The 23,331-nt window shown below is 42.8% G+C and overlaps 3 protein-coding genes across 3 annotated transcripts; 1 reads left to right on the top strand and 2 right to left on the bottom strand.

Moving 5' to 3' along the window:
- Positions 1-13,863: 13,863 nt before the first annotated feature.
- LOC4349493 (uncharacterized) lies at positions 13,864-15,350 on the top strand. Its single transcript, XM_015757227.3, has 2 exons — positions 13,864-14,493; positions 14,596-15,350. The coding sequence occupies exons 1-2, from the start codon at positions 13,916-13,918 to the stop codon at positions 14,699-14,701; spliced, it is 684 nt and encodes a 227-aa protein (XP_015612713.1). The 5' UTR covers positions 13,864-13,915; the 3' UTR covers positions 14,702-15,350.
- Positions 15,351-15,971: 621 nt separating this feature from the next.
- LOC136353661 (uncharacterized) lies at positions 15,972-18,037 on the bottom strand. Its single transcript, XM_066304793.1, has 5 exons — positions 17,837-18,037; positions 17,502-17,760; positions 17,124-17,409; positions 16,902-17,033; positions 15,972-16,838 (listed from the first exon to the last, which is right to left on the bottom strand). Exons 1-5 carry the CDS (start codon positions 17,950-17,952, stop codon positions 16,549-16,551), a joined length of 1,083 nt encoding a protein of 360 aa, XP_066160890.1. The 5' UTR covers positions 17,953-18,037; the 3' UTR covers positions 15,972-16,548.
- Positions 18,026-20,168, bottom strand: LOC136353662 (serine/threonine-protein phosphatase 7 long form homolog). The gene is made up of 4 exons (XM_066304794.1): positions 19,165-20,168; positions 18,723-19,092; positions 18,228-18,638; positions 18,026-18,135 (listed from the first exon to the last, which is right to left on the bottom strand). The coding sequence occupies exons 1-4, from the start codon at positions 19,341-19,343 to the stop codon at positions 18,049-18,051; spliced, it is 1,047 nt and encodes a 348-aa protein (XP_066160891.1). The 5' UTR covers positions 19,344-20,168; the 3' UTR covers positions 18,026-18,048.
- Positions 20,169-23,331: the final 3,163 nt, after the last annotated feature.

Genomic DNA, 23,331 nt, shown 5'->3' with positions numbered 1-23,331 from the left:
TCTCAAATATTATCACGATGTTCTTCCTTTTCTAAAAGAAAATCGTGTGTGATCAGATAAGTCATGGATGATCCCACCTCACCAGCAGACAGCAGTAAGTCAACTTTCCTGGCTATATCAAGCTGTTGGTGTGCCATTCAGTGATGGAGCAAATTAAACAGGCCAGGCGATCGTTCAAGGATGCACTCGCATTTCGGTTGCGAGGGAGGTGCATTAATTAAACAGTGTCGTGCGTGCGTGCAGCACCGGAGATACAGTTGCTCGCTGGCCGCTGGAGTACCTCTCCTTCTTTTAATTTCTTCCTCACTTTATAAATGAAATAAGTACTCACTCCGTTGAATATATTCAGTCGATCGGCCTACTAGTATACTATTGCACATGAAATTAAACGAGGAAATTATATAAGGTGGTTTAATTTGATTCGATCGGCGGAAAACCATAACCAAAATTGCCTGTCTGTCTAGTATCTGCCCGCCTGCCTGTACTGTGGTCTGTGCACAGCTAGCTAGCGCACACAGCAACCGTCCATCCGTATGATCGAGATATTGCATTCGATCACCAATTAATTCACCTGCAATCCTAATCGAAATGAAAGGAGAAAATAATTGGTATATTCTGCTATATATATATTGTTAAAAGTGAGGTTTGCTGAAACGCCATCTCACAGATAGGCCGGGTTTCGTTAAAACTTCATTATTATAAGAAGGGCGTCAACACGTTACAACACCGTTTCTTCTTGATCATTAAATGAATTTTTGCATTTCTTTTTCTTAGCGCGCGAGCCGATCAAAATACCCCTCGATCTGGATTTCATCTTTTTTTCTCTTTCTGTCTCTCCCTCTCCTTAGCTTTGTGGCCATCACCGGCGAGCTCATGTGTGGCAGCCTGCTGTGTCCCTGGCCTGTAGGCTGTAGCTCCTCCTCACGCTTGGTCGGTGCTATATATAGATCCAACCGTACGTCAACTGGGAATTAAGCACCATCATCTATCGAGCTCCCACACAGCCATCGATCATTCTTGAGCTCGCTCTCAATCCACCACCAATATTATTCTCGTACGTTGAGCTCCGTCCGATACCTAGCTTGGTAAAGGAAAGGGAGAGAACTCTGCCTCGCTCAATTGTCGCAGGAAGGCATGCAGAGCTGCGTGTTGTGTTATGTTAGCTAGACTGTTACTGTTGAGTTGTGATCCAAATTTATTTGCACTTAATAAAGGCTACCTGGGATGCCCGGGGGTGCGGGGGCGGAGCCCCCGCGAAACAGATCGTCATCCCTTTTAGGGTTCTACCAGATATATACCTCTTGTAAGCCGTCGTACGGCGATGTAACCTCACTCCAGATATAGTGAAGATATTTTGCTGGCTGGCGCTCGTGGTTTTTTTCTCTCCTGTTTTAAAAGGGTTTTCTACGTTAAATCTTGTGTCTTCTGTGATTGATCTATTGTTTTTTATCGTTTGTTCGCTTTATCGTTTTCTAACAGTTAGTTGCTGTCCTGTAGATCGACTAGTGGTGATGACTGAGAGAGTTAGCTAGTACTCCATACAAGATTAGCTGGTATATATGGCTTGCTAGGTGGTTAGGGTACGTAGTAGCTACCATAAATTAAATGACCGAAACTAAGTCGCGATCGATTGGTCTTCTAAGCCATCATTCCGTTCCGCGTGTTTACGTGCTCTTTAATTAATTGTTAACTGTACTAGACTGATCGAATGGATATGGATCGAGCGCTATACAAACTAACTCATTGCTTAATTAGCATGTGATATATATGTCCCTCGCTACTAAGTGGAGTATACTGGATTACTACAGTGGAGTGGAGGAGTATGTTCCACACACACATTCGATCAGTTTGCACGCAGCTGGCAGAGTACGTATGTGTCTATGCATGCGACACTGTTGCATTCAAAAGGCACAACTTAATTTTGTGGATGTAGTTAATTAGCACAGATCATTAATTGTTGAAGTTACGAAGCAAATCGTCGTGATATCATTTGATTAGTTTGGTTCGGTGTGCTGGTGTTAAAGCAAAAGATGTACGAGGTCCAGCACTTAGCGAGCCTGAATTGCATACTGGACTGGAGTACACTCCAAGCAGCAGACAAGGACAACCAATTCCATGAGAAATTAAGTTGAAAAGGTTGTTGGTGCTGTGTAAATTAATTTAACTAAAGTTGGATATAGAGACAAATTATCTTTCCGTTTTGGCCCATGAATTATTTTAGACCCACAAACCTCAGCTCTTTCCAGGCCTAAATTAGCCCAACCATTCTAACCGCAAACCAAGGCCCAAGTTTGGTGGCCCATCCTCATCCCCTCCGCCGGACAAGCTCAGGGAGATCCATCGATCGATGCAGAGGAGAGGAGGGAGTACAAGGACGGACCACATCGGAATTCAATTCGGTACCAACTCTCTTTCTTTCCTTTCTTATCCATACCGTGCTCTTATCTTTCTGCTGCGATCATCAGATTGCGCATTAACAACTTCCCTCACTAGCTTAGCTTCTAATCAGGTTTGCACTTTACAGTAAAATGCTAGTATTGCATTAGTTGCTCACTTCAATTAGAATTACCTCCAGTACAGTATATGCATGAATTAAAAAAAAGTGAATATATAGTAGGAAAGGACCTAATATCAATTAATTAGAAGGGGTGAGACTTCGAACCCAGACCGGCTATCCCACCATCTTGTGGAGCTAGCCGAAAGACCCCCTGAGTGTTTCTCAGTATATGCATGAATTCACTACACATTCTTGAAATGTGTTAGTTACAGTTGGTGTATCTAACAAAATTAATTAGTTACTTTTCACTATAGTAAGGAATAATAATTAATACTATTTCGCTGCATACAACTCTATTGGTGCTCCATATTATCACAAAAATTGTTAAATATGTGATCCAAATTTTGGGTCCACAATATATTCAAATAAGTTTACTAATAGAACTTAACTATTAGGATTAGTTCCCTAGTATGACTCTAAGTCTTTACCCACTAGTACTCCTCGATATCTCTATGTATCGCTTGTAAGCCGCACGGGGAGGGTGTGTAGTCTAATATGTCCTCCGTTTGTATCAATTCATCTATAGTGATCATTGCCGGTCTACGCCCGTGGTTTTTTCCCGTAAGGGTTTTCCACGTAAAATTCGTATATTCGTTACGCATATATTTTCATAACAAAAACAATGAAGTCGATCGGATCCTTCCTTGTTCTAACACATTGAATTAGCGTGTCAATGATATATACCTTCAGCTTTTAATTTGGATTGACTTGTATGGCTTTCAGCACTGGCCAATGATTGTTTTTGCCTCATTTTTCAGGTCTCCATGTTGTTCTTATACTGTTGATCACGGGTTGTTTGGTTAGATTTATTGCTTTCAGAGCTCACCGTTTCTCTTGTACTTCTTGCTCGATCTCCATCTTGTTGACTTGCATAGCATTTGTTTGCTGCAAAACACTACGACTAAGCAAGCTAGTAAAACTGCATTATCTATCCTAGTGGGTTTTCTGATAAACATTTTTAGTGGGAAAAGACACAGGGTTTCGATCGGCTTCCTGTTGTGCATGTTGACAAGTTTTTGTGTTAATTTGTCCAAACCATAAAACAGGACTAATTTCTCCAAACCTTGTGAATCGTGATATAATATGAGTAACACCTTGTTTATGGCTTTCCAGATCGAATGATGCTGGAGGCATCTTAGAATTAGTCGGTGGCATGCTGATCGATGGAAACAGTTCTTTTCATCATCAGATCATCTAGTAAAGAATTGGGCCCTTCTTCTGTTCCAAGACAAAAAAAAAAAGTTCAGTAGACCTTTTTGTTTCAGATTCAATAGTCAGTGCTGGTAAGGATATATATGGCTGAAGTTTCACCTTCTGAACAATACGAAGGATGGGAAATATGTTGTAAATGTAGCCGGACAAAGTAAGTGTTCTGAGGGGTCGTATCAAGAGGACTTAATTGTGAAGACCTTCAGTTATATATTTCATGAAAATATAAATCTCTTTTAATTTGGCATCACGGTGAAGTTGTAATTGATATGCTTTATGCCAGTGCACAATCTATCCGATCATCAGGATTTTGCGCATTCGAAAAAAATATATCCGATCATCAAGATAATAAATACATCACGCGCACCTTGTCAATAGTATGAAAAGGTCCATACGTAATAATATTGATTAAGATGGGAGTTTCGATACGGCTTTACTTGGACTTGAGATGTAAGCAGCCAGTATAATATTGCACCGTCAGAGAGTTTTTTTTTTTTTTCATTTGAGGTAACCGTCAGAGTGTTGACCGGCCGGTCTTAAACATGATGGTTTTGGTAGCAGCTACGAGTTGAATACGGCGAAGAAGACACGTCCATAATTTCATGCGCAGGACGTATAGATTACTCCATGCACCGACCGATCGATCGATGGACGGTCCATTTGGAAGAAAAAAATATTTTTCGGGCGCAGGCCGGATATGTTACTTAACTAGTAATCCCTCCTTCCCTAAATGTTTAACGCCGTTGACTTTTTTAAACATGTTTAACCGTTCGTCTTATTTAAAATCTTTTGTGAAATGTGTAAAACTATATGTATATATAAAAGTATATATATTTAACAATAAATCAAATGATAGAAAAATAATTAATAACTACTTAAATTTTTTTTAATAAGATGAACGGTCAAGTATTTTTAAAAAGTCAACTGCGTCAAACATATTGGGATGGAGGGATTACTTATTACTCCATGAATTGTGAGGTCAATGTAAGTAGTTCAAAGTACTCGTAGCTAGCATGTGAATACTAGTAGTAGTCTTGAATTCGCTGTGGACAAGGAACAAGTGACATCTGGGCACTAGTATCGTCGATGCATTGCATCTGTATATCCTGATGATTCATTTAACGGTGAATTATTCGTATATATGGCGTACGCACGTAAAGTGCAGCGAACTAGCGCAAGTCGGTCGATCGATCGATCAATCGCTTGATTGGTTTCGTTGGCTACTCTTACGTACTATACATATCTTTCGGTGATTATTTAATTTAATCTCGCTTCCTACCTGCGGTATTCATCTTCAGTTTAAATTCGAGTTAATTAATTCCCAGTTTATGTCTGAGTTTAAATCGGTTGTACGACTGTATAGCAGTTTGCGTTCAAAAAAGAAACAAATTATTAGCGCATGATTAATCGAGCATTAGTTATAAACTTAAAAATAAATTTGTTTAATTATTCATGAGAAGTTTATACAAAACACATCATTTATTAGCAGTTCGAAAAACGTGTTAATGGATAACACGCGAGTTGCTGAAGCCAGCGGCCCCAACAAGTGAGGCCTAACTTGGCCAGACGACTATTTTACAGTCAACCATGCGTGGATAGTGCCCCAATAGAGGTCGCTTGAGGTGCCATGGACATGGAGGAATGATGTACGTCACGAGTGGGCAACTTAGGTAATATGTCATATTTGTTGCTAGTTTAGAGTGCAATACTGACTGCCAATCCGATATACATGATTTAACTTGGATGATGTAATTAAAATCATGTTTGTCTATACTGTATGGTGTAATCATCTCAATACATAGGCGGATTCAGGGGTGGTCCCAATGACCCTGAACCACCAAAAAAAATCCTAGTGCAATGCATATATATACATATGTGAAAAGAAACTTTTAAAAAAAAGAAAAAAAACTTCTTTATTAATATACTATGATGCACATTTAATCAATTTATTTTTTAGATAATGAAATTTAATCCCGGCATTTGCTGAAAGAGATACAGTCAATTATTATACCAACTCAACAAAAACTCACACCTGAATAAACAAAAGTACACACAAACTAATAAAAACTCACACAGCATAAAAGATCACAAAAATTATTGAATTCTATTTGTGAATCTCCATCCAAAATTAGCGAACAGTTGCATAACCAATGACTTAAGATTACGACATACAACTTTCACTGATTTGATTTTTTCATCACACTTTAATAGCTGAGCTCAAGACCAGAGTCAGTATTTGATCAATTTATACGTATGACTTTGCTATATTTAGAGTATTTATAAAAGAATTACATAAGTTAGACTACCCATATACGTCAATGTCTCAATAATTATATTTGTTGAAATCGTTTTTTACTTTCTCGTAGTAAAATTTGATCAGGGCACTTCTTTACCGTTGAACGGTGAAAAAGTAAGAGTAATGAGAGGTACTACACGTACGTACTTACATGCACGGTGGTGTAGTATATACATCTGCATACGACGATATTGGCTTATTGGTATCTACCGTAGCATACCGCATGGGCAGGAAGGCACAGGTGCATGCATCTCGATCGTCTCTGATACAAGTACATATGCAAGTAGAGAGTATATAGCGGTGGCAAGCAGCTATATACTCAATCGACCTTTTCTTAGCATGTTTTAGATGTACTCACTGTGACGGCCCGTAAAATTTAGTTATGTTACAGACTGTTTGAGATGAGAGGATCTGTACTACTTCCTCTGTTTCACGATATAAGTCACTCTATCATTTTCTACATTCGTATTGATGTTAATGAATATATATATATATATATATATATATATATATATATATATATATATATATATATATATTAACATCAATATAAATGTGAAAAATGCTAAAGTGACTTACATTGTGAAACGGATGGAGTAGCTAGTGACATCTGCATACGACGATTGGCTTGGTATCTAGTATAGCATACCGCAGGCAGGTGCATGCATGCATCTCGATCGATCGTCTCTGATACAAGTATATATACAAGTAGAGTATATAGCGGTGGCAATTAATTAAGCAGAATATATAGCAAGACGTACGTATATATTCCAAAAGAAGCAGAAAAGAAGGAATTGAAGTGGTTGTTGGAACAGATGGATCGATGAATATATAGATGATGGAGACTAGTACAGTGAAAGTGGCTGATCGAATATAGCACAAGCAGCCAATGCAAGCTTCGCCAGAAGCCAGAGATATTGGCAAGTGATCGAAACCGCCCGCCGCGCGCGCGGTTGTCCGTTGATACATACGTACGGCGGTTTGCTGGTTTTTCTTTCCAAACGCCTCTCATCGATCGATCGATGGACGATGGATGCGCAAACCGTCTGCTCCTCTCCGCTAACTGACAACGTAACGTAACTTGGCCGCCCAATTGGCAATCGCTACGCCCTACTATACTGCCATAGTTTTCAGGTGAAGTTTCTTTCACACAAACACGATCGATCGGCGACATCGACCGGGCTGTCTCATCTCATGATCGGCCAAGATATTCGCCCGCCCGTCTCGCTGCCACCTGCATATATATGTGATCGCACTATATATCACGTACAGTTATGTTTATATTTATATATTATGTTCATATGTATAGTATTAACAAAAGATAATCTCGCTAAAAAAATACTCCCTCCATCTATTTTTGATAGTCATATTTCCAAATCTAAAAATTTTATTTTTGATAGGCATATTTCAATCCAACAAATTATCATCTTAATTGCTTTCTTGGATTTAATGCATGACTCTTCATTCTTCCACACATGATTGACTACATAGACATTGAGAAATGTAAATATTAATGAATCGCTTGTTTACGAGGAATGACTAGTAGCATATTTAAATGAATGATAAGTAGAATTACTTATCCTTGGTCTATGTGCCAAGATGAAATATTACTATCAAAAATAGATGGAGAGAGTATTAATTAGGGGAAAGCATTGTTGTTTTTCCATAAAAGTAAGACAATCCAACACTCTTTCTCTTTTAAAAAAAGATTTGGTAAACGGTGTGCCCAGATCTATTAAAAGATGTAAATTATTTCCGTTATAAAATAAAAGTATTAAGCAGATTCACCCCTAAGCACTAGAGCAAGTCCAATAGTATAGCCAACTACTGGCTCCAAATCATTTATAGCTAATCTAATAGCCCATTTATACAATAATTACTTATAAAAATATACTACACCATTAATACCCGGTCCTACCTCCCATACACACATAATGTTTTGGAGTCCGTGTTGTAGTCGGCTATAAATCTGTAGCCTGCTTTCTTCTCTCTCTTCTCTTTTCTTCTCAATATGTGATTATGGCTGGTTTACAACTTGCTACTCTACCTACCCAACTACTCCTATGGAGGCTCCGAGCAAAATATAAATGTAATATATATATATATATATATATATATATATATATATATATATATATATATATATATCTGTGTGTGTGTGTGTGTATGTATGTATGCGCACTGGTGCCAGCTAGCTAGAGTTATGGCCAAGAAACTAACCCACCTATGAGGCTATGATGATGATCTACTCCCTCCGTCTTATAATATAAAACTATAAGGGATTTTGACATTTTGTTTATACTGTTTGACCATTCATCTTATTTAAAAAAATTAAAAATTATTATCTATTTTTTTACTTACTTTATTATCTAATGTACTTTAAGCACAACTTTTTTGTTTTTTATATTTGTAATTTTTTTTAATAAGACGAGTGGTCAAACAGTGCAATCAAAATGTCAAAATTTCTTATATTATGGGACTAAGGGAGTAGCTAGCTTGGTAGAAAAGAATAGCTGTAGCGATTTAGGCCGAATTCTTATCTCCATTTAACCAACTCACCTCACTCGTTTTTTACGCGCACGCTTTTCAAACTGCTAAATGATACGTTTCTTGTAAAAATTTTCTATATGAAAGTTATTTTAAAAAAATCATATTAATCCATTTTTAAAATTTATTTTAGCTAATACTTAATTAATCATACGCTAAACACTGCTTTGTTTTACGTGCTAGGGAGTGAGGCCCTCACTCCTGAACACAAGATTTTCTTACTAATTAAGTGGAAAAATTAAATTGTTATTATTTGGAACGCCCGTGTAAATCACCGTTCAACTTTCCATCATTTAATTGAGAACATGCAAGTTATCAGCGGCTTATCAGTGCTAGAAATTTACTTAATAACTCCACAGAGGTAGTGCTAGTAGCTCTTATACTATGCAGATGACCAAAGGAAGTAAGGAAGGATTTAGAGATGCACAGGTGTGCAACACGTTGGTAATGTACGTGTCGTACATGCAGCTTTAAATTATAGAAAAACATATCCACAGAACTGACCTGCTGCTTGGCTGTACGGCACACTCAGCTGCAGTACTGGCTTCGCTTGTCTCTGCACACCCAGTGTCGTCGCATTCGCATCTTCTAAAGTCCAATGTTTATCCCTTTTCATTTCATTTCAATTATTATTTTCTTCCTGGAAACAAACAAGGACGGAGAAGTATTCGTAATTAAATAATGAAGAGATAACAATAACGGAGCAGCAGCTGGTTTGTCATCTTCACTCACGCCGTGCTTCATATACACTGTGAGCTGAGCTTGCTAGCTATTCCTACTAGCTAGCCAGGTCCCGTTTGTCTTGATGCCATCCATTCACGTAAATTAAAGAGTAAATTGTTTTTCTTAATAAATGTGCAAAGTTATATTGATAGAGTGGAAAAAAATTACGAGATTACGATATAAAGGTCGTAATCAGAAAAAAGAAAAAAAATATAAGTAGAGCCAACAATTTTACTCTTATCATTGCTTGATATTTTAGTAAGGTTATTTACACAAAATTTATTAGGTTTGCATGGGAAAATTAGTACTCTTCAGGTGTTAGTGAAAAAGTTACGAGGTTAATTAGCCAGACCAACAGCTTGTACGTAGCTAGTATATGAATTTGTAAAATATTCGTTTTACTATTCGAACTTATTATGCCTCTGTGCAAACTAAGGCCACAGAATATTAATAAACCTAATCCTCCTAATTTAAATGTTGATTATTTTACTACATAATCAAATCCGAGCTACGAACATGTAGCACTATGTCTAAATTTGTAACCAGGAGTTGAGTGATGGTGTTAGGGGTTGTTTGGTTCACTACCACAGTTTGTCTCACCATGCCACAACTTAGGTTAGCCAAGTTCGACTAAGTTAGACATCTGTTTGGTTCATGCCACACTTATGGCAAGATTCCTTCATCATGATGTGGGTCCCACATGTCATTGGCACGTAAAAGTGTGGCAAGTTTGTTCTCCTATGGCTGAAATGTGGCTTCGAATTTATTGGCCACATGTTAGACATGTTAGCTAAATTAAGTATGGCAAGCTTTGGTAATGTGGGTATACTAACCAAACAACCTTAGTGACAAGAATGCCACATAGGCTTGCGTCTGTTCAGTAAAAAGTTCTATAAAGCCTAAGGATTGCATGGAGAAAATATAAAAACATTGAGATAGAACAAAGAATAATGAAACAGAAAATCAAGTTTATAAATATAGCATGTCTCAGTCTTATGTCCATTTCACGTGTGTACGTCATGTTCTAAACCCACGTCTAACTTGATAAAAGTTGTTGTGTTGTGTCTTTTTTACCTTAGTTCGTACGGAGTATGTACCTTACAAACTCATACACCAAAATGATAGTTTTATAAATTGATATATTAATTAAATTAAACCTACCTAACATATTTATATACCATCAAAATAATTTACTTTAAATTAAATATGATAATACCCATCATCTCAAATATAAAATACATTATAGTAACGTTTAAAAAGAGGGAGAGGGAGGGAGGGAGGGGGCGCCTGATGGGCGATCGCTCGCTTAAGCGATCGGTCCCCCCTCCTTTCTCCCCTTCCTCCTCCCCTTCTTTTCCTATTATAGTACACCACAAAAAATTTTAAAAAAACAAAAAAGTTAGAAAAATTTATGTATAAAAAATTTGAATTCAAATTCAAATTTGAATCGGGTACGTAAACTTTTGACTTATAAACTTTGGATCTATAAACTTTAGATGTATAGAAATACTATTGTTGACGAAAAAATCGAACACACCGGCCTGGGAGATCTGCTTAGCTTCTGTGCAGGTCCAAAGGTTGATGAGATGCGGGCGTGCCAGTCAGTTTAATCCTGCAACTGACAAGATTTGCAAATAATAGATCAAACAGCCGATCGGCTAACAAGCCGATGGAGTAGTTCCAGCCGATAGCCGATACCGATACTAGCCGATAGCGATAGGGTTTAAGCAATCGGCTATATGTCCAATGTAGATAATGATATAAAGACAATCGGCTGATGATAATATAATATAGTAATATAATCTAGTAGAAACCAATCGGCTAACAATATGAAATAGTAGAACAAGTATTGATCCAAAGGTTAAAGCACACATCGGCTGGAGGTCCGATGTCATAAGATCCACAAGATTAGATTAAACAGTAAAACCTTTGTTGCCATTGGCTAAATCCAACTTATATGTATATGCAATCCCTACAAGCCGATGCAACGTCCAGATAACTTATCAGCTAGCACCCCGATAAAACATTAGCATGAATCTATCGGCTTAACAAGACTTATATTATCAACAACAATCTAGTAGATCGAACCTAACCGATGCAGCACGAGATTGTATATGATAATCTAATACTCGATGAGCTGATAGATCTATCTAATGTGATGGATATAACAAATCTATTTAGAACAGCATTATGATTGTAGAGATATATCGGCTAAGACAGGAGATCAGACCTAATCGAGACAGTCCCAACTAAACCGATGCGTCTCTAATCACAATGCAATTAGAGATAGAATTGAGATATTAGGTAGGCAAATATATCAATAAAACCAGAGCGATCCAAGAGATCGAATCGATGCAGCCTTGAACAACACCAACGTAGCCGACAGATTCACCAGGGCCCGACAGAACGTAGGACTTACCCCTTCGCTGGAAATCGAAAGCCGATGCAGCCCTGCGTCAGGTGCCCAAGTTCCGCCGGAAGATAAGTAAAAACCTCAGGGAAGAGAGTGGTGATACGCCGAGAGTATTATTGATCGATAGATTGATAGATTACATAGACCCCGGCTGTACATATTTATACCCATAGGGAGATACTAGTCCTTGTCGGACAAGAAAGAAACTAAAAATGAAAAGATAAAGTCCTTATCGGACACTAAACACACTTTCCTAAGATAAAAGGAAACTAATAAACTATGCCTAATTAATAGATAATTGTTATGTCGCATCCTTCTTGAACTCGAACTCTTCTAGATAAGCTTCCTTTGATTGATCCGACTCCACCAAGAACACGACATCGTGGCGACTTGACTCCCATCGGCTGATTCTAGAACTTTGAAGCCGATACTGACTCTAAATCGATGGTAACTTTGGGCTTACCAAATTTCACTGTTAACAACTATATATAGAAAATATTTGAATTATTTGAATTCAAATTCAAATTTGAATCGGGTGTATAAACTTTAGGTGTATATACTTTAGATGTATAGAAATACTATATATAAAAAGTATTTGAATTCAAATTCAAATTTGAATCGGATATATAAACTTTTGACTTATAAACTTTTGGTCTCTAAATTTTAGATGTGTAAACTTGAGGTGTATAAACTTTAGGTGCATAAATTTACTAAAATAGAAAAGTAATGCGGTGCCAAAAAAGTAAACCAGGTGGAGAGAGGGAGAGGGAGGGAGGGAGGGGGGAACCGATCGCTTGCCCAGTAGCATTTCCGGGGAGGGAGAGAGAAGGGGGGGGGGGGGAGGGGGGCAAGGGCATACGAGATCGAAATGACCCAGGAGAGCTTCGATCATGATCATCATGCGGATGCCGATAGGTTTGGACATTTCGATGGATGGGTGCTTTGCATGTGCGCCGCAATTACAAGCGCCCTGGTCCGTCCATGCATACACCTTTGCATCCATAATTAACTTAATCACTTGTCGCCTTCTCGAGCCAATTATATATGTGTTGTGTTTTATGAAAGAAAATTAAATTTCCAATGCAAGGTAGTATCTATTTTTCTTTTTTAACTTGGCGTTTGGTTAATTCAAAACTAAACTAACGAAACGTCAAATTAAAAAGGAAAAAGAGATACTACTTTGTAAATAAAAGCAAAATTAAAAGGGCTAGACTAGTAGTGGCTTATGTTACTGTCTGTAATGTGTAAAAGTTGAATGTTTGCCATACCCATGGAAAAATTAAGAAAGATGGAGGGGGAGCAAATGTATATACCCAAGTGATATCTGTGTGTGTGTGTGTATATATATATCCTATTTATAACTCCTTCGTTGTTGAATAATTGACAATTTAACCAGACCATTAATTAATTGTTTCAAAATATATACTTATCGTGAACATGCTTTCATTAATAAAAATTGCAATTTTGCCCCATACTTATATTTTGGTTCAGCCCTTTCCTGCACCTCCACTTTATTTAGTTCATTAATTGAATTGCCTAACAATTGACAAGGGCAAATTGATCCTAAATTTTGAGCTAAATTGTTGCATTGTTCCACATGACATGTTACGTACGGTCAAAATGTCTATTACTATTGAAGAAGGATGGGAGTAACATGTTTTAATACTCCAATTAATATGTTATGAGACCGTGTTAGATATATCCATTAAAATGTATAACTATATAGTATATGTCTTTGTATTTTTAACCAAAAAGAAAAAAACATAAAACTGTTAAAGTTTATGCGTCCACGGAGAGGATGAATTATTTCATTAGCAAGAAACAAGAAAAAAACAAGGAAAGAAATACATTACATACAATTGGCTAGATGCAGTGATTACAAGCAGCAGCAGCAGCAAGTGCATTTGGCTGGATGGAGACTTGGAGAAAGGTGGTACTCCAGTGTGGAGTAGAAAGAAACCAGCAGCGGAGGCCAACAAAACCGAGGGCATGGGACGGCCGCGTGTACTACGGGACGGCCGCTTCACGTGCTCCCCCAGCCGACTGCCTCACGCCGTCAATCTCGCCGTCACCTGCTTCTTCTCCTCTATAAAACTCACTCACCCCGCCGGCGAGCTCAAGCTCAAGCTCAGCCTCAGCGATCGACAAGTAAGTAGATCCAAATCCATCCATGGAAGCCACCGGCACACGGCTGACGCGCTCCGCCTCCCTCTCCCCACGCCTCCGCCGCTCCCCCACAGCCTTGTGCGTCTCCCCGCGCAGCATGCATCATCATCATCAGCAGCAGCAGCAGAGCCTCCGCCGCGCCACCTCCGACGCCGACATCGCCAGATCCGCGCCCGCGACGGCATCATCGCCGCTGCCCCTCCTCCTCCGCGACATCCTGGAGGAGGACGTGGTCGTGGTGGTGGACGGCGCCGGGCGCGGCAAGGGCAACGACGACGACGACAAGACGTCCGGGCGCGGCGGAGGCGGCGGCGGGCACATGGACATGGGGGAGTACTACCGGCGGGTTCTGAGGGTGGAGCCGGAGAACCCGCTGGTGCTGCGCAACTACGGGAGGTACCTGCAGGAGGTGGAGGGCGACCTGGGCGGCGCGGAGGAGTGCTACGCCAGGGCGCTGCTGGCCTCCCCCGACGACGGCGACCTGCTCAGCCTCTACGGCCAGCTGCTGTGGGAGACGAGTCAGGACAAGGACCGCGCCGCCGCCTACCTGGAGCGCGCCGTCCAGGCCGCGCCCGATGACTGGTACTAATTATTACTACTAAATTTGCTGATTGATTGATTAAAGACAGAGAATCAAACAATTAACGAAACGGTTGGATTTGATGCGTGCGTGCGTGCGTGCAGCTACGTGCTTGGATCGTACGCGAGTTTCCTGTGGGACGCGGAAGAGGATGAAGACGACGAAGCAGAGGATGAGATGAAACCGCCGCTGGTGCCGGCGTCCTGCTAACCCAACCCGGCGTTTGCCTTTGCTTGTGTACATATGAGAGCTTGCTTTTGTCAAAGGCAGATCGAGACACGATCCATCCTGGTGTGCCTGCCTGCCTGCCTGCGCTTGTACAAATTAATTACTAGCACATCGATCCTTGCTCCATCAGTTTGCTTCTTCTGTACATACTCCAGTAGCTAGCGCCTTCTTGATGATGGATCGTTGGCTACATCCATCGTCAATACACACACTGATGAACACCAGAGATCAATTCAACTGCAGTGCAAGCCAGGGCGCGCGGCGGCGAGCAGATCGAGCAATTTGGAAGATGCAAATCAGGCCGCCGAGCAGAGCAGAGCAGCTCAGTTCAAGTGCGGACGGACGGCTGGATGATTCATCCACACCGTACCACACTTTGCACATGGATAACCAGACTTGTTGCTTCTTTATGTAACACCTCATAATAAATTCACTCTGCTAATTAATTATACTCGAGTCAAATGCTAGCTACTACTACCTCTTTCAAGCTAGTTTCATTTCATCTCCCTCCTCACTGCCAGGATGTATTCCTTCCTAATTGTATTGTATTGTATACTCCTACAATACAACTTTTGTTTTCTATTTCCATGTCCATCCATTAATACATCCATCCGTTGGGACATTGGTGTGAGTGAGATCATCCATCGCACAACACAGCATATTCAGGAATTTTTTTTATTTATAATTTTTTTTATTAAAAGTTTTACAAAAATAATTTTCCATTTTGAAAATTGACGGAAATAGTCGCCTACCGCCCTCTGGGAGGGCGATTTTTAAAAATCGCCCTCCCAGAGGGCGGCGAAAATGACGTGGCAGACGGCCGTTCGCTCTCGGGCGACGGCCGTCAACGAAATTTGCAGGCGGCCCCCTTGCCGCCCTCCGCGAGGGCGATTTTGTACTGTGCGGGGGGCCGCCTGCAAATGGGCGGCGAGGGGGGGCATGGAAATTTGCAGGCGGCCCCCTTGCCGCCCTCCGCGAGGGCGATTTTGCACTGTGCGGGGGCCCGCCTGCAAATGGGCGGCGAGGGGGCATGGAATTTTGCAGGCGGCCCCCTTGCCGCCCTGGGGGAGGGCGATTTTGTACTGTGCTCTATATTTTTTTATATAAATATCAATAGTTATCAAATCTTTTTATATTGAAAACTATACAAGATTAAAATCTCCAAGATTGGTAAAATACAATTTTATTATTTTTTAGGCATATTTGGAATGTTACCGTACAAATATTTTGTTAATGCCAAAATATAAGCAAGTTTTGGCACTACCAAATATTTGGTAAGGTAAAATTGCATTTGATCATATTTGGTTTGCTGCCAAAATGTAAAATTGTAGTGAAGAATGTTGTACATAATCTCAATTCTAGATTACGTATTACCAATTAATAGGCTTCCATTTTCGTGTGTGGTGTGGTAGTGGGAAAGAAGATATGAAGAGGTTGCCTTCAGATTGTCAATTATATAGCGTCGTTTTCACTGCAATATATGTGAACTCAATGAGATACATTATTCATTAGATGTGACAAGACGATCACGCGTGGGCGTGATTCACTTTATGTCAACAGGCAGCGCCGAAAGTTGATAGTGATAACTCGAGCTGCCGCTTTTCATGTGTGCTGTTGTGGACTGTGCGCGCTACTGGATATGGCACTACCGTGAAGCGCCGAAAGTGTGTTGTTGTGAGCATAAGTTGTTCAAGCACCATACGAATGAAAAGAACTACGTAGACGAGACAAACACAAGTAGTACTGCAGTAGTAATAGCAAAAGTAGTACTGCTTTACAAGTTTGTAAGCCAAAAGAAACGGTCACATAAGGACTGAAGAGGTAGAACACTACTGACGAGGCCTCTTACCCCTGTCCCTCCTACCCTGCGCCCTAATGTGCCCCTGGGAGTACGTGAGTCGGTCCGGGGGTACGGCACGGCCAACCCGTCCTGCCTGTACAGGTGTGACCTCTGGCTGCTCCTGAGTGTGCGCCTCTGGAGCTCCTCCAAGCTGAGAGGAGCCTAGTACGTCCTGGTGGTCTGCACCGTGCAAGTCATCGTCGTAGAACTGGCTAGTAGGACCAGTCCTACCGGCGTGAGACGAAGAGGCCCCAGTACCGAAGATCCCGGCTGCAAATCCTGCTGGACAAGGACCATCAGTTTCGTATAGGTATTTAACAGTATTAATAAAAAGTAAAGTACCGTGTGGGCGAGGGATCGACGCTCCGTGAGAGGAAGAGCTGGCGAACGCGCCTGAAGAGGTGGCGAACGCCCCTGCGGAGCTCGCGGAAGCGCCGGTCGTGCCTGCGAACGCGCTCGAAGGCATACGAGGTCCTGCGATGAGGAAACGTGCAGTTAAAACATGGTGACACATTCGTGCAAAAGCTGAAACAAAAATGAACTAATATCTGGGCTGAACTGTACCGTGCGAAACCGGTGCTGTAGGTCGCACTGCTCCGAAGCTAGGGGCGCTCGAAGACAAACGAGGTCCTGCTCCGACGGTAGGACCGCGAGGCCGTGGGTGTACCGGACCAGCTGGAGGTACGACGTCCACGGCGCTGCGACAGGAGAAGACGCGCATGACCGCACGCATCTTCTCCTGCATCCGGTCGAAGGTCGACCTCTGCTCAACGTCAGTCAAGTGCAAACCTCTGTTCAACCTCACCTGGACTGCGGTGATATCGGCACTGATATCCCGTGCCGCATCAGCCTATGCAAGATGGAAATAAAAAATTCAGTAGTTGTCCTATATTATGCAAGATAAATGACATAATTGTTGGAAGTAATACAAATTGGACGTACCGCCACGAAGTAGTCTCGGTCACGGTGCGTGGGATACGCGTCCGTGACAGCGGCAACGTGCGGCTCTGGGGCGTCTGGAGTGAAGGTCACACGCGCACGAGTGCGAGGAAGGTACCAGCGAAGGTAGTCACGGTAGTTCTCCTCCGTGTGTGGGAAGAGCTCGTTGATCACCTCCTCTGTAGCTAACACCCAGTCGTCAACGTACTGCTGTACACGTGGAGCCCAAAGTGCGCCTGCTAGCTGTCCCCGTCGAGTCAACCTGTGAAGAGAGGTAAATTGTATGGCTCGATGATGTAATTATCATAAAAATTTAGAAATGAACAATCCGAACTCACGAGTGGTCGGCAGGGGGGACGGTCGGCTGCACGTTGCCGGGAAACACCTGCCTAAGTCCGAACTGTCTCATCACACGCTGCGGCCAGTGAGGCTCAACGAAAATGTCGAACACCATCGGCAGGATGGTGAGCCAGTAAGCCTGGTCGCGTGTGCACAAGGACGAAAGTCCTAGCGGTGCTCTCGCAGCGACGGCCTCTTCTGTGTACGGCTCCTAGATGACGTCGCTCGGCTGGAGACGGTCAAACTCGAACACGAAGTCCGGGTAACCACGTCTCACCTGGACGTGAGCGTAACGACGCTGCAATAAACATGATCGGAATTAGACATGTTATGTGAAGGAAAAAAAAGAAGAGGACTGATAAACTTATAACGCAGCGAAGTTGCACTAACCCCACGTCGACACCAGTAAGTCCCCATCGTGGGACCGTCCTCTGGCCACTGCGCGCTGCGACCAACCCCGTAGGGTGCGCTGTCCACCACTGGTCGCCCTATGGCAAACCTCTCGGCTGCCCAAAGCTGAAGCAACATAGGACAGCCAGCGATGATCGCTCCCGCGTCAGTCTTCGTGCACGCCTCACAGAGGGCACGGTACGTGGCTGCTAGCACGGCAGAACCCCAGCTCCACTGCGGCACGTCCTGTGGCTGAGCATCCGCGATGGACCGTGCGTAGTGGACCAGCCGGAAGTCCACAGCGTGCCCGTGGGTGCTAGTGAACATCACCCACCCGAACAACCACAACAGGTACGCCTCAAGGGAGCGTCGGACCGAGTAATCATCAGCGTCAGGGTGCAGAAGGTCCGCCTACAGTTAAGAATGAAATGTTAGTACAAAACACTGATCCGGTCGCAAATAAGCACGTATGATAATAACAACTTATTTACTTACAGTGAACTGGAGCAACCAAGCCTTGCTAGGCCCGACTGTAGAGTACGGAGGAAGGGTGGTGGTCGGTCCTAGGTGTGGAAGGCGCATCACCTGCTCGAAGCGCGCAGTGATATCCTCCTTCCACCCAAAAACACCGTCGACGGGACCAACTGGTGCTCCCGCCAGCGGTAGCCCGAGCAGGTACGACACGTCCTGCAGTGTCGGAGCCATCTCCCCACAGGGAAGGTGGAACGTGTGCGTCTCAGGTCTCCAGCGGTCTACAAGAGCGGCAAGGAGTGACCGGTCTGCATCCCACCGCTTCGCTGGGTCACGGTCGTCCGCCGCCGCCTCAACAAGCCTACAAAGTGGTAGAAGGCCTGCCGCACGCAACCTGTATAGAGCAAACTTCAAACATAAGTATAAAACAAAGCAAAGTTGAGTTGAAATGTGAACATACGCGTACCAAGGAACGTGACGGGGGTCGACACGCAACCACTCGCGCGACGTGCGTGGACGGAAGGTGCCGAGCTGTGCACCCTCGACTGCTGACAGGAACGAGCGGTGGTTCCTGTCAATCCCACGGTTCAACAGCGCCGGTGTGTCGTACGCCATACCTGCATCAAATAGGTTGATCAGAAACATATAAATAATTAGTTCAACATAAGTAATAAATGTTCATAAGCGAATTACTAACACATATTAAACAAGAGTACAAACAAACAAAAGTGTTTAGTCCGAACACTCATCACGATAACATTATGATACAACACCGAATAGTTCGCAATACTACTAGTACAACAATAGTCGGAGGTACTCATTACAACAAGATTGAATTGAAATTACACGATAGAAGTATTTAGTCCGAACACTCATTACATCATTTTATTTCCTAAATCGAAAGCATTGTTACACCATGGAATCGCCTGCTGCGCGACGACGCCTTGGCCTTGCGCGCCTGCTTGTTGTTCCTTCACCAGGTGGTCGCCTACCATCACTTGCCTGTCCAGATGGACTAGCATCTGCGCCGCTTGGAACTTCTGCATTCTTCGGGCATGTCTTGTAAGTATGGCCGCGCAGATCACACTTGCTGCAGCGTAAAGTCCTCCCACCTGCTTCTGACTCATCCATATCATTTCTGATGCGTCTAGTTTGGCGTCGACCCTTTTTCACCCTAAACTTAGATGGATCTGGAATATAAAAAACTTGGGCACTCAGCGTTGTGTAAGATCCTGAGATCCCGAACCCATATATCTCCTCACTCCATGTATGAAAGATTGCTTCTTTCCTGAAATAATTTGAGACGTACACATTGGGAGATATGCCACAATCACCGGCAGCAGCAAGAACGTGTGAGCAAGGAAGGTGATGAAGCTTCGGCTTCATACAACTGCAGGTACATCCACCATCCGCCTTCAAGACACATTCCTGCACGGCTTGCTTGCGATAGATACCACGCCTGCTCCTATCAACACACATTATTTCATACCGATGCACTTGTGTGCCTTGAGCAACAACTCTATGTCTCCGTGCCTTTTTGATTTTATCTTCCATGTACTTTGTCACTACGTTGCCAAACACTATGTTGTTATCGGCCATGGACGGACCAATTTTCTTGTATCGATCCCTAAAGTAGGCTTGCGTGCCGTGAAGGATGAATTCAACAATAGCAACCAATGGAAGTACTCGAACTCCTCGCATTACCCAGTTGTACACCTCTGCCAAATTGGTTGTCATTATGCCATACCGAGATCCATCGGTGTCGAACAATAGAGCCCACTTCTCCTTAGGCTCATTCTCAATCCACTGAGAGAAATTTCTGATGGCCGACCCTGACCTCCTTCTCATTGTTGGTGGGTCATCATGTAATGCACCAAGAGGTATGGGAGGCTCGTCACCTTCAACTTGTGGTCTGCGAGATTGCTCATCTGTTTGCTTCGTTGTCAACTCATCCAACTTGTCCCACAACTCATTAAATTTCTTCTCTTGGTTCTGTGCACAGAGCCTCTTAAAGAGCTCCATAAGATGCTTGTTCTTGAATTGCTTGTAGAAATTTGCACCCATGTGACGCATGCACCACCGACTCCGAACATCAGGCCACTTAGCTGGAAGTCCCTTCTCATCCCAACCGTTCTGCAAGTAGTCAATAGCCCGCAACATACCCGCATGACGATCATGTATAAGGCAAACGTTGGGCCTCATACGCACCACTGCAATGTGCACTCTCTCTAGGAACCAGTACCAGCTTTCAGTGTTCTCACTCTCTACAAATGCAAAAGCCATAGGTAGAACCTGGTTGTTCCCATCACACCCAATTGCTGTCAATATCTGACCTCGGTATTTACCTGTCATAAAAGTTCCATCTATGCATAGAACAGGTCGACAATGCACAAAAGCATTGATGCAAGCACCCAATGAGAAAAAGGCTCTTTGCAGCACACTCTTTGTTCTATCTTCAACCGATGTAAATGTATGTAGGTCATAGTAAGTATTATTATTCCTCTGGGCAATGGTGGCTAACAAACGAGGCAAATTATCATAAGAAGCTTCAAATGTGCCATACCTCATCTCAATGATCTTTTGTTTGGCTCTCCAGGCCTTTGCATAGCTTATGGTGTACTTGAATTTGTTCTCGATGTGCCTAATAATTGATTTTGGTTCAAAGCCAATGTTACCAACAACACTGCTGTACATCTCACTTGCCACAAAAGCTGAAGTGATGTTTCGGTGATACTTCTCCACCCCTTGTAAGTAGCACTTGTGCTCGGTCACAATGCTAACTTTCCAATAATCATTCCATTTACCCTTATATGCATGGACACGCCACGGACAATCTTCCTTCATGCACCTCACTTCATACACATAATTTGTTGACTTGACCACCCTAAACTCTCTCTGCAATGAAACTGCCCAATGCTTCACCGCCTCCTTCATCTCATCCTTATGAGCATACCTTGCACCCTCAATTACCTCGTACTCCTTATACTCCCAGGGTACATGATCACCCTCTGATATAACAAGACCAGAGAAGTCCTCATTTGCCCAATCAGTGGCCATTACATCACCTTCCTCATCGGATGATGCGTCGTCCTCCGCTTGCTCATTATCCGAATCTTCCCTCTCCATTTCATCAACAATTATACCGACTCTCTCCCCCTCATCCGCCATGCCCATGGCCTGCTCCTCCCTTGGTTGATTTTCCTCATTTTGCATCGATGGTCCAACAACATCCCCTGCATTGCTAGGACCCTCCACATCTTCGGTTTGCATTGAAACATTTGTATCTTTCTCTGGTACCGACACAAATATAACGAGGGGCCATGACCGTTCAAAAGCCATTTCCACATACCGTCTCCAAGCAGCAGTGCTGTCCATCGGCATTAGTTCCCAAAAATAACCTTCTATTGCACGACTCACTACAACAGATACTGACATTGTGTAGACTTCTTGGTCTATTCTAAATCCTCTCAACAACCAACTATAAATTGACTGAAATGTTCTCTCCGCAGGCCTATCGATGCCCTTAGATGTCATTACAAAATCTGACAGATCAACACCATCTGGACCAAATCTAATATTTCCTTCACCGTGAACTATCTGAAATGTGACCTTACTTGACATTGTGCCTGATGAAAACAATAACTGCGTTAACCTCGCATTTCTGTACTACGCCCTAAGTTACATTCTCTACAATATTGTTCTCTAAATTTCTAAAAGTAGGTTACATTCTCCAGATCAAACTAAACTACATCTTACAATTAACACTACTGTCTATGTCTCAATTCATACTATTATATTCTATGCTCTGGATCTACACATATGTGCTGTGTGCTACAGATCTGCTAAAATATATGGAACTAAAACTAAAACGCAACATATGTACTCAAACGTAATATATTAGTACAAATGCAAAAGATGTATGGGAGCATACCTGTGATGAAGTGAGCGAACCAGCAGGGCTTCGCCGCTCCCCTTCTGCTGCCCTCCCCTCTCTCTCTCTTTCGTTTTTTTTGGATTTTTAGTGAATATAATGAAATTTCATAGGGGAGGGGCTGGGCTTTATAGGGGGGAGGCAAAAATCGCCCTCCCCCAGGGCGGCAAGGGGGCCGCCTGCAAAATTCCATGCCCCCTCGCCGCCCATTTGCAGACGGCCCCCCGCACAGTGCAAAATCGCCCTCGCGGAGGGCGGCAAGGGGGCCGCCTGCAAATTTCCATGCCCCCCCTCGCCGCCCATTTGCAGGCGGCCCCCCGCACAGTACAAAATCGCCCTCGCGGAGGGCGGCAAGGGGGCCGCCTGCAAATTTCGTTGACGGCCGTCGCCCGAGAGCGAACGGCCGTCTGCCACGTCATTTTCGCCGCCCTCTGGGAGGGCGATTTTAAAAATCGCCCTCCCAGAGGGCGGTAGGCGACTATTTCCGTCAATTTTCAAAATGGAAAATTATTTTTGTAAAACTTTTAATAAGAAAAATTATAAATAAAAAAAATTCCATATTCAGCATACTCTTTCAAGTTGTTGGTTCGATCGAGCAAGAATTTATGTTGGGCTTACGTGAGGGCAGGCCACACACTCGGCCCAGGCGTCGTCCTGGATCGGAACGAGGTTCATGTTGACCATTATGGGCCGTGCATCCTC

The sequence above is a fragment of the Oryza sativa genome, chromosome 10 (assembly GCF_034140825.1).
Source record: "Oryza sativa Japonica Group chromosome 10, ASM3414082v1".
NCBI lineage: Eukaryota > Viridiplantae > Streptophyta > Magnoliopsida > Poales > Poaceae > Oryza > Oryza sativa.
The sequence above is the reverse complement of the archived record's forward strand: the minus strand, read 5'-3'. Positions and strand labels throughout refer to the sequence as shown.

Excerpts from the sequence above, each read along its gene's own strand:
- LOC4349493 (XM_015757227.3), top strand. The coding sequence starts at position 13,916 with ATGGAAGCCACCGGCACACGGCTGACGCGCTCCGCCTCCCTCTCCCCA. Across the intron at positions 14,494-14,595 it reads CAGGCCGCGCCCGATGACTG|CTACGTGCTTGGATCGTACG; the intron begins GTACTAATTATT and ends GCGTGCGTGCAG.
- LOC136353661 (XM_066304793.1), bottom strand. The coding sequence starts at position 17,952 with ATGGTGTTCGACATTTTCGTTGAGCCTCACTGGCCGCAGCGTGTGATG. Across the intron at positions 17,034-17,123 it reads TACAGCACCGGTTTCGCACG|GACCTCGTATGCCTTCGAGC; the intron begins GTACAGTTCAGC and ends TCCTCATCGCAG. Across the intron at positions 16,839-16,901 it reads GTCGATCCCTCGCCCACACG|GATTTGCAGCCGGGATCTTC; the intron begins GTACTTTACTTT and ends CTTGTCCAGCAG.
- LOC136353662 (XM_066304794.1), bottom strand. The coding sequence starts at position 19,343 with ATGTTTCTGATCAACCTATTTGATGCAGGTATGGCGTACGACACACCG. Across the intron at positions 18,639-18,722 it reads CTTGGTTGCTCCAGTTCACT|GCGGACCTTCTGCACCCTGA; the intron begins GTAAGTAAATAA and ends TCTTAACTGTAG. Across the intron at positions 18,136-18,227 it reads CTTACTGGTGTCGACGTGGG|CGTCGTTACGCTCACGTCCA; the intron begins GTTAGTGCAACT and ends TGTTTATTGCAG.